General features: G+C 39.9%; 2 protein-coding genes across 2 annotated transcripts in view; one reads left to right on the forward strand and one right to left on the reverse strand.

Moving 5' to 3' along the window:
- Positions 1-622, forward strand: part of TIPIN (TIMELESS interacting protein) — a 5,009-nt gene extending 4,387 nt beyond the window's left edge. Inside the window, exons 7-8 of the mRNA XM_010192409.1 lie at positions 1-143; positions 489-622. The exon at positions 1-143 is cut by the window's left edge and continues 3 nt beyond it. Coding sequence (XP_010190711.1) covers positions 1-143; positions 489-622 — 277 coding nt within the window. The remainder of the gene's footprint in view (positions 144-488) is intronic.
- Positions 623-1,712: 1,090 nt separating this feature from the next.
- Positions 1,713-10,892, reverse strand: part of DIS3L (DIS3 like exosome 3'-5' exoribonuclease) — an 11,245-nt gene continuing 2,065 nt past the window's right edge. The window contains exons 4-16 of the mRNA XM_010192410.1: positions 10,209-10,385; positions 9,241-9,319; positions 8,621-8,800; positions 7,782-7,951; positions 6,818-6,979; positions 6,383-6,630; positions 5,693-5,785; positions 4,452-4,985; positions 3,635-3,789; positions 3,350-3,528; positions 2,884-3,029; positions 2,091-2,265; positions 1,713-2,015 (exon numbers count right to left, since the gene is read on the reverse strand). Of these exons, the coding sequence (XP_010190712.1) occupies positions 1,713-2,015; positions 2,091-2,265; positions 2,884-3,029; positions 3,350-3,528; positions 3,635-3,789; positions 4,452-4,985; positions 5,693-5,785; positions 6,383-6,630; positions 6,818-6,979; positions 7,782-7,951; positions 8,621-8,800; positions 9,241-9,319; positions 10,209-10,385 (2,601 nt within the window). The remainder of the gene's footprint in view (positions 2,016-2,090; positions 2,266-2,883; positions 3,030-3,349; positions 3,529-3,634; positions 3,790-4,451; positions 4,986-5,692; positions 5,786-6,382; positions 6,631-6,817; positions 6,980-7,781; positions 7,952-8,620; positions 8,801-9,240; positions 9,320-10,208; positions 10,386-10,892) is intronic.

Here is a 10,892-nt window from a genome sequence, read left to right on the forward strand (position 1 = left end):
CTCAGGGAAAGCAGATGAACTCGGTTCTCTGCCTGCTACAACACTCACAGAAGAGCAACAAGAGCGAATCAGGAGGAACAGGCAGCTGGCCTTGGAGCGGAGGCAAGCAAAGATGCAGTGCAACAGCCAGTCCCAACACAACGGTAATGAACTCTGTAACCAAAGTGGTCATGTTAAGGTCAGCAGCCCGAGAAGGTTGTGCAGAGTTAAAGGAAGTGGTAGCGATTGCTTTTCTAAGTAGCAAAATGTGTAACTAAATGTAAACAGTGCTCATGTAGTTAGACTCCTTCAAAGCTAAGTCAGAACTGCTCTCCCTCGTTGTCGTGCCAAGTTATGATTACTGTCTTTGATGAAATGAAACTCAACTTGGTCACCCCTGCAGTTGTCTTTCCTGCAGACTGTGGTTCTGGGGATAGAAACTGCAGTTTAAACACATAGCAACAGTTCTTTCTCATGGCAGGAAATATTTTGTGTTTTGTTTTCAGCAGAGCTCTCTGCTCATCACTCAGATGAGGAGTTTACTACCCCAGACGCTCAGGATCCCACTGACCTTCTCAAAGATGCTCAAGCTACCACAAGCAAGGTTGCTGTTACAGAAGCTGAAGATCTAGAATTGGAATGAGCCAGTGAAAAGCAGGTGACTGTTCCCCATGCTTTGAATGACTTTCTTGACCAAAAGACACCAATGTTTTAATTAGAATTGGAATGAGCCAGTGAAAAGCAGTGACTGTTCCCCATGCTTTGAATTACTTTCTTGACCAAAAGACACCAATGTTTTAAGTACTATTGTTACACTGAAATGTTGCTGGTCCTTTAGTTTGACTCCAGAAGCTCCAGGGAAGTCTTCACTGTGACACCTGAAACTGCAGATGAGCAACTCTGTACCTCAGAAACCAAGAAAGTTCTTCATCTGCATTTGAGGCATCTTTTCTGCCTTTCCCAGCACTCTTCAGGAAATATTAATGAGTTTTTTTACTTACTTTGAATTTTGTTTACAATTGATGTCAAACTGGGCTATGGACAGATGAACTTTCAATAAAGTTGTTTTTATAGAGGGTATCTGTCATCTGCTATCCCTGAATCGGTGTCCTGGATTTTTTTAACTTGCTTATCAAGTACCTTTATCTTTTTCTAATCAAATGGAAGCTATTAACTCTTCTGGGAAACCTCTGAAATTCTGGTATGAGGTTGTTACAAGTACAGGCTCTGTGCCTGTGCAAGTCACACAGCTCTTCAGATAAGTCCAGCCCCTTAGGGGGACATGCTTGGACTTTTAACTGAAGGAGTTGCCTTCCTTCACCTGGTTCTGTTCTGTCTTGAAGCAGGAATCACTGCACTGGTAAAGCCAACAGCACAGGCAAGTGGTGTTCTGAACAGAAACCTATGGGTTAAACTCACTGAATTAGAGTGGAAGAGGGCCAGTAGCTGTAGGAGATACTTGGGTTTTAAGCACTTAACTTATGGACAACATGAGAAAGTGAATCTTTGAATGACAGTTAAAAGAATTTGCGACACTGGCTTTAGTCTGGAAGATGAGATTTATAATGTATAAAATACTTTAAAAGTCATTCATGTTCATAATTGGATAAAAATTATTTTAAGTATACAATTCATTAAAAAGACTCTTGAATATTTAAATAAACTACTGTTTTTAAAAAAGCAAAACAAACCAACAAAACCCAATCCTATAATGTGAACAGGCACAGAACAGTTCAAGTTCTCACGTCAGCTGAGATGTCCAATAGTGCCAAATCCCTGATCTCCTCCAGCAGCTGGTACAGGCTCACTCCCTTGGTCTGGCAGTACTCCTCGTAGTCTTCATCAATTACTTCAACTCGAGTGTTTTCTTGGGCACGCTGGGCTTCTGCAGACTGACTGACTTCTACCAAGTCTGATTCCACTACACAACTCTTCTGGGAAACCTCTGTGCCTGAAGTCTGGTACGGTGCATTCCTGATTATTTCAAGCTTGATCGTGTCAGCATGGCAGCGGGACGTCTGCACAAGTATTTTCACCTTAAAAGCAATACAAAGATCATTTTATCTCTGACGGTGCCATTTCCTTTTACTTCCTTCAGATTAAATACTTACTGTAATATGATCGAAAAGGCTTAAAGTAACCGATTCTCCAGTAGTTGTAGTGGAAGTAATTTTATTCTGAAAGCGATGAAGTGATCCAGGCTTCCACTCACAGCTCCTATCACCTTGACAAGAAATGACTAAGCCTTCTTTGTTTTTCATATATGCAGCACCTTTGATGCCATATCTACAAAAGAAGCAGACAAAAGCTGTTCTAACAGTCTTCACCCTTCCCAGTTCTCTCCATTTCGAAGCCAGCAGAAGGTGAGCTGGAATTACAAAAGCAATATAAAGGGGCAGACATTGTAGCCTGATAATCCTGCTTCAGGGGCACTTACGTGCAATGTCAAAGAAACCCTTCCATGTTCACAGAACCAGCACAGACAGAGACTGAGGTGTTTTGAAAGCAGCAAAGCAAAAGTAAAATACAGTCAGTGATCCATTATCTTTCATGTTGGGTGGAGCCCAGAATGGCCAGGTGATAGAAGAGCAGCCTTACGGGTTATGCCAGAGCATGATGAGGAAATAGTTTTCCATTAAAAAAAAAGTTAAAGAGCAGCAGCGTGGTGCACTGGGCTCTGGAAGGAAGCAGGGTCTTACCCTTTCCTCACAGGAACTCCTTTTCAGAGTCAATGCATAGGAAAGCACTGCTTATGACTTAGAACAGAAATCTGAACTGCAGTCATGAGTCAACGCCAGGGCACACTGCAAACACTTTCCTCCTCTAGGACCCACGGTGTCCTCGCAGCATTTTCTAACACTTACATCTTGTTTCTAAGCTCAGTCCAAGCTCCAATAAACTCACCTTGGTACATAAACAAGCACACCGTTTGTTCGAATGGAGTAAATGACACCATCTGCTACGCAGCGCTCGTCTGTTTCTGGCGTTTTGTCTTTGAAGTACATGCACTGGAAGAGTTCAGTGGACTGTTTCTGAGCATGCTGGGCTGCCTGCAAGCACCCCACACAAAGAGAAAAGACACAAAACACCTAAATAAGTATTTCAATTAGCTTCTCAGGCTTTGATTTCCATAGATCCTTTTTCCTATTACTTACTCCCTTACTATCCCCTAGAAAAATTACATCTACATGTAGGACAGGTGAAGTATGAAGTCCCTTTTACGACCGCTCTCAGAAGAAAGCTGATTTAAGTAAAAAAACCAAAAGCATTATATATAACTGACTGATACTGTGTCATAGTACCCAAAAGCCACAGGATGGGTATCCCATTCTGCTGAGCAGCATGTAAAGGTACAGAGACACCATCTTACCCGGTTTCTGTTATTAATGTGTCTGCACAATTCCTGAAGATCTTTATTACTGAATCCATAATCCTTAATATCTCCTTTAGTTTCCTTCAGCATTGCTGCCATCAGGAGTCTGTGGACAACAATATCAGCGTATCTTCTAATTGGAGAGGTGAAATGAGTGTACTTCTCCAAGGCCAGTCCTGCAAATAAAACAGGAAGTGGTGTTGAGCAACCAAAGCCATCAACTGCCTCCTGCCCAGCAGTTCAGAAATAGTAACAGGAACAGCATAAAAAATGCAGTGATACCATAATGGTGAAACTCTTCCTCGGGACAAGAGCCAGTTGAGAAGTACAGTGCATTGGACATCGCATGAGTGGCCATAGATCGCAACAGTTTATTTACAATCGGATCCAAGGGGTCATTTGCTTTATTCAGGGACTCGGCCAAAGCTTTGTTAGACCTGTCAAAAAAAGAAATATGTTAGGAAAAAAACCCATTTTCACCAACAGGCCTGTCTTCTGCAGCCTGAGAACCAAGGACCATGGAGCAAAAGCCCATTCTAAGCTGTGCAAAACAGAGAGCTGGTCCAAAAGCTGTTCTATAAGGACGGCACACATGGGACAAGGTGACATCCAAGTAAAAGGATGCACTACTGATGCCTTTCACACTCTGTGATGTCCAGAAATGATGCCTCCCAGTGTGGTGAACCTCACAGCCTTCTCACAGGATCTTGACAAAGTAATCATGAATTATTTTGCATCATTTAAAATTACTATATCGCACAGAACCAACTTGATTTAAACAAGTACTCTCTATTACTACAGGAAATGTGGTCCAAACAAGGCTATTACAGAGCTTAACTACTACACAGTGACTGGAAAAATTCTTTTTGGATAGGTTTAAAATTACTCAGGTATTTTCAGCCCATCCAGCAGAACACAGGCAGCCTCTCTTGTTTAGAGCATCATCTGCTTACAGAAAAGTTATGGCAATTTTCTTTTTTAAGAATTGCTACGCAGTGTCTGTTAACAGTGATACTGAGATCTGTAATGCTTTGACAACAACACAGCCAAATATTTAATTGCTTAACTTTAATTAAAGCACTTAAGTAAGTAAAGATACCGTGTGTCTATTGAGAAACCTTTGGCGCTGGCACATTCTCGAAGCTCAGCAAAAAACTCCTGTCGAGGTGGAGGGTGTTGACGCAACAAAGCCTGATGAGGAAAACTTTCTGAAATCTTTTTTGCCACCCAGTGGTTGGCAAGAATCATACATTCTGCCACCGTCTCGTGCACCTCCAGCGGCTGCTTGGGGATAAGATCATGGATATTATGTTTATCATCCAGCTGCACTCGGATTTCCACCCCTTCTAGCTCCAGAGCACCACAGCTGTCCCGCTGAGCTCTGACACGTCGCGTTATATCGGTGAGTTTTGTTATCGCCCACACCAGCTCAGCCAACTTCTTCTGTCTGGTGCTTTCATCCAAGTCTTTCAGTTCCCGGATGTCACCAACAACACTCATGTCTCCGTCTAACAACCCCTGTGCTGCTTCGTAGACCAGCTTGTACGCTGATCGAATGATGGTTCTGTTGTAGGAGACCTGCAGAATTTCATAGGACTCTTTTTCTAGTTCCCACAAGATGCTTACAGCAAACCTGAAAGATAAGATCACAGCTCTGTAAGTCGTTCTGGTTGACTTAAACGATCATTTCAAGCACATCCAACTGTTACAAATTTACAGGTTTCATTCTGATTTTTTTTACTGAAAACATTTTTCTTCATAAAGCAAACGAGTGCCCAGCAATGCCACTAATTAATGCACTGGCCTTTCAGTTTCGTGTATCACAACTTAATCAGTGAGGACCAACTATGTCAGCTGTGTTTTCAGTTCACCTGTTCAGGCAGAGTACCCCAAAGATACTAAGGCCACATCTATTTTAAAGCACAGCTACACTGCAATAGTTATTTTTTATTCATCTTTATTAGTCAGAGGCATCCACAATGAACCTGTATATCCTTGTGCCAGCCAGCCAACTAACCCTGTACGTGGTAATAAAATGGGGTAACGGCACATCTGAGAAATAGGACGATAGAAAAAAGGTGACCACCTCCATGGCTGCCTGCACTCCAGACTGAAACCCATGTGGAAAAACAAGTGAAGAACAAAGGTGCCTTCACCTTTAGGTCACTGTTTAAATACAAAGCAAATTGCTAAGGGCATGGGTTAACATACCCAGGATGAGATAGCCATTGTACTACTGCACTGTATTGCAGCTTTTTGTGACTCCCCACTACTTTGCTTACAAAATAGTAGTAAATAATTGAAAGAGCAAGTGCATAAGCAGTTACTACAAAATCTTACCTATCAACTTCACTAAGAAGAGAGCACACGTCAGCGCTCAAGACGGAGGGCAGCATGTCGTAACGACGATCCGCTAAATAGTAAGTTGTTGCCCTGAGGAATAAAATACATTTACTATTCTTCTCACAAGGACTCATTGGTGTGTACTTCTCAAGCAGTCTGTGGTACAAGCATCACTTCAGCAAAACAAGACATACAGCATGATTTTAAAAGGTTATTCTTACAGAACACGCACACAATACCACAGTCAAATTACTTAAATAACTATTTCTATAGTACAAGTCTCATTTTGCCTTCCTCAGTATCTTCAACTGCCATTAAGGCCAGAACTAGGGCTGTAGAAAATACGCCCAAGTAAGAAGAGGTCATTTAACGACTATACAAAAAAAAATAAATCACAAATGTTAAAGACGACTATAAAGCAAACAGTAGTGATTGGGGAAAGAAAAACTAAAATCATAACGTTGTGGAAAAGAGCAATTTCACAGTAGAGCAGTGAAGCAGTAGGTCAGAAAGTAGTTTCTTACTCAGCAGGCTTATTTTATCCAAATGATGGCCGAATGCTGTTATATATTAGTTTTAATAAGCTGTTTCCATGACACAAAAGAAAGAAAGAACACTTCCTTCCTTCCAATGTTTCTCAATGTTTCCTTCCTCCATAAATTTTATTATTTTTAGAAAATAATTTACCTTGCTCTGGCCTCAACATCAGTGTAAGAATTTGCTGCCACAAAATGGGTTACATCTGCAATGTGGACCCCTAATTCTAGGTTCCCGTTAGGCAGAGTTCTCACAGAGAGTGCATCATCCACATCCTCGCAGCCTTTTGGGTCAATGCTGAACACCAAGTGTGTATCTCTTAAGTCAAGTCGGTTCTTTTCCTCCTCTGGATTCACTTTCCATGGATTCTTTGAAGAACTCACAGGCATTTCACTCATCTGTACAAAAACGTTATTGATGAACACACAATTACATCTTTTTTACAAGACAAAGCGAACAAATTAATTAGCTTTTCCTTTGTTTTGTCTACTTTTTCATGCTAGACTAATTATTTTTCTTTACATTTTCCAAGTCAGTCTATTACATTTACTTCACAGGAAGTATGAGTATCTCACAGAGACTCACCTGGATTTCTGAGAAAGGGGCAACACAAATGCTGTTCTCCACCAGAATTGCTGCAATTTCCCCTTCGAGATCTCCAATTCTTCCCAAAACTCTCACAAAGTGTCCATTAGGATACACAGATGTTGACTCCCAAGAATCAATCCGCACGACAACTCTGTATTCCTGCAGTGAGACAATTCTGTTACAACAGCAATCTGCTCCTGACAAGCAACCAGTATAAATATAAATACTCCTACAGGGGCAAACCACACTATCCAAAGGGACCTGCAACTCTGAAAATTTTACAGAAAGGAAAAAGAAACCTGCAGTGAAAAGCAACCAAACACTGAGAATTGCATTTATTTCCTGATCAAACACTCATTTGGGGTCACTATATAGAGAACCTCTATCTTAAAGTACAAAAAATAAAAGCAAAAATGAGATGTATACAAATATTCTTATACCAGAAAAGACAAAATTGGACTTTACTTCTTGGCTGTGAAGAAGTACTGAACATTACAAGGTAAAAGCAGATAGGAAAGAACAAAACCACGTTTCTTCTTTCTACAGCAGTGGCAGGCTGATCACCACAACTGATCGTTTGTCGAAAAGCTCTCCTTACTAATTTCATCAAAGTTTCACATAGTCATGGACCCACTAAAGCCACAAGGGCTATTACAATTTATACCCCTAATATGACCTCTAATTTATCAGAAAAAAACCCAAAGCAAGTAGAATATAAATGCTCGGGGTACCTGGACTGTAGCCCAAACTCAGAACTCCAGTAAGCTTTATTACCTGCAGGTGATGCAGTTTTGACAGGAACTGAACACATTCCTTCAAGGCAGAAATTAATCTGCCTTCACAGACTTCACTTTACTAATAGTTTTACCCACATTTTTGCCAAGGAAAACATCATTACAGCATGTAACAGACACACAATATTGTAGGAATACAGAATAAAGCAACACTTCTGTCAAATTACCTGTAATGCTTCAGCTTGCTGGGTACTGATCCGGATTTTGGGAATTCGGTAGTCCCAAGGTGTAACAAGGATTTTCTGAGCGTTTCTGCCCTGGGACTGGCACTCTTCTTTAGCAGGAAAAGTGACCACGTAATCCCTCCAGTTCTTCTGAATGATTCCAACAACTTTACCTTTTAATAAGGAACATTGTTGGCTGTACATTAAAGAGTTAAACAGGAGCATGAATGCAAATACACGGGAGGTACAGAAGATTCATTGCTTTGTAACACGAACTAAGGTGTCCAGAAATCTGTATTACAATTGCTAACAACATATGGTATGCAGACAATACAAGTCTGCTATAAATTATCACGGGCACAGCCAGATTTTAATGAGCTTTATTTATGTGGAGACTAACTCATTGTATAGATTTCAATTGATACAGTACATAAATTATTCAGAGAGATTCTCACTACTACTGAAATGTGGCCAATTCTAGTAAAAAATACAGACAAATTTTAATAGCCAAGATCAAAATCAAACAGCATTTTTTGGAAGGAAGAGAATTAACCTTCTAAAACTTTTAAGTCTGACCTCAGCAAACTTTTAAGATGTAGCTATACCTGCAGAGTAGTATTTTCAAGTAAGACACTAAGTTCCCATGGTACACAGGCGTGTCACATTGTAAAGGGAGCTGGATTAGCTGCTTTAATTTAGGATAAGCAGTTCCATTTTACTATGGTGCAAAGACTGTGCTAATCACAATTGAAAAAGGGACTATATAATGAAGAGTGTAACACATCTTGGACCAAGGAAGTGAGGTAATCTGAATAAAATGCTAGACAGCATCTCTGCTTTACCTGTGGGCATAGGGTCCCCAGTGGTGTCTGCAGGTGCTTTATCCTCAGTCTCATTTTCACAAAGGGCAACAGTCCTTCCTTTCCACTCCTGCACAGGCAGCAACTCAACAGCTACCACGTCACCATGGATTGCACGATTTCGAGCTTTAGTCCCATAAATAAGGATGTCACTTTGAAGTTCTAGATTTTAAACAAAAATAAACAGGAACTATAAACTGCTAAAAAAAATAAAATCCCTCCACTCTTGGCAGCATTCTGCTGAAATAACAGAAAATTACATTTGCAATATGATTTCTTCTCAAAAAGGACTATTGGCAAGTAATTATATTGCAAAAAAATTTAAACCTTTTCCTCTTTTTTTTTTAATGGGATATTAAGCAATTTTGTAAGTGAGCTCTTGGCTAAAAAGCAACATAGGCTAGGATGAGTCCACTGTTCTTAGGCAGCAGCTTTAGGCAGAGTCCAGGATAAAAGAAGTTCTAAAAACAGGATTAGTATATTAAACACTGGTTTGACTGCAGGGTCTGTCATGGGAACATCTGAAAGTACTACAAGGCTTCATGTAAAAAGCACAGACAGTGTCAGAAAGGCATTGAGAAATCCTCTCATTGTCTCTTCACCTGTTTCTTTGCTGTCAAACCCCTGAAGTCGAACAAAAGCTTCCAGCTGTGCTCTGTGCTTATTGACATTCAGTGTACCCTAGAAGAAAATAACAAATCAATAAACAGAGTGAAACAGCCACATCAGTCAATGTTAAAGTACAACATTTTTGATTTTACAATTATTTTTACATGAATTCGTAGTTTTGATTGATACGTAGGGTATTTTGAACACAACTGTTCAAGGGGGAGAATGGCCAATGCAACTTCGAGTGCTTGCTCCTGGAGAAGAACGGTAAGTTCTTTTAAATGCTCAATGTAATTGTAAGGTGATAAAGGTCCTCTTATTCAAAGCACAGGCAGTGTAAGATTACTTTTGCTGCCTACCTGAATCTGGAGTTATCCCTACAAGAACAAAAAACCCTCAGTCTTTCTATTCATATTCTGTTCTCACCTTGCTGTTGAAATTGTCAAGAAAGGAACAAATTCTTACCTCTAATTCTTTACATTATTTTTAAGAGAAGGACACTTGTCCACCAACAATCCATATTAAGGCCTTGAACATCCATAAAACTGTAAATTAATTTCACTGACTGAGAGATCTCTGTACAAATGAAGTAAAAAATACCGCCCTTGTGCAACATTATTTGTATTTATGAACGATATCTAGCTGTTTCATGTCACACCTAGTTTCTCGATTTACAGGTATATCACAAATCAACCTGAAGAAAAATCCATAGCAAATTTTAGATCCTCAATAACAAATTCTCATTTTTCCTTCTCCAAGGAGAAAAAAGCCTGCATGTTCACAAGATAAAGTAGGGGAAATATTTTGAGATTTCTAATGCCTTCCATCATCTCACTCCTCCTTATTTTCTTTCCCTCCTCCTACTACAGCAGTAGTTCTTTGATCAGTCTAATTCAAGTAACTAAAGGGACTAAGCACAAGACTGCATTGTTCTGTGCATGCTCTCTATATAGCAAATTACCTGTATGTATCTTCCAGATTTGATCCCAGCCTCCAGTATTTCCACAGGTAAGTGCTCAGGATATTCTTTTCCGTTGTTTTCTTGGCTTTCACTCTCCCTTTCACGCCGAGCTTGAAGTATAGAGTCAAAGAGTTCATGGGCAGCCTTCAAGTCAGGCCAAAAGTTATCCAGGTAATTCTGTATGTACATATAGAAACAAACAGGAAAGTATTTAGAAGTCTTTCTTAATAATGCATTTGGAAAGCTCGTAATAGACAAGGGTTGTCTCAAATGCTATACTCAAACAGTACCTCCAAGTGGTAATGATGTGCCTGCTCTAAACACCACCAATTTGTTCCAGATTCAACCTAACTCATTTGCTAAGAAGGAACGACTGTTAAGATAGCATCCTAGATTAGAGATTAATTAATTTTTACTACCAATATACTCCATCCAGGCTACATACGTCTTGTAAAGTGCCACAGCAGAAAAATCAAACTGGCAACCCACTATTATTTTTATAATTCTTTTTACATGATCTTGTGTATTACATTTGAGCCACTTCCCATTGCCTCATAGCAATTAAAAAAAACCAAGCAAGCATCATCATTTTTATATAGCTTTAAGGTAAATCTGTTTGGTCCTGTTTTTACTCAGCATCCTTTCACAGCTAAAAATAAACATCCCATCCACATATCCTGCTGA

This window comes from Mesitornis unicolor, unplaced genomic scaffold (assembly GCF_000695765.1).
Source record: "Mesitornis unicolor isolate BGI_N332 unplaced genomic scaffold, ASM69576v1 scaffold19189, whole genome shotgun sequence".
NCBI classification, from domain to species: domain Eukaryota; kingdom Metazoa; phylum Chordata; class Aves; order Mesitornithiformes; family Mesitornithidae; genus Mesitornis; species Mesitornis unicolor.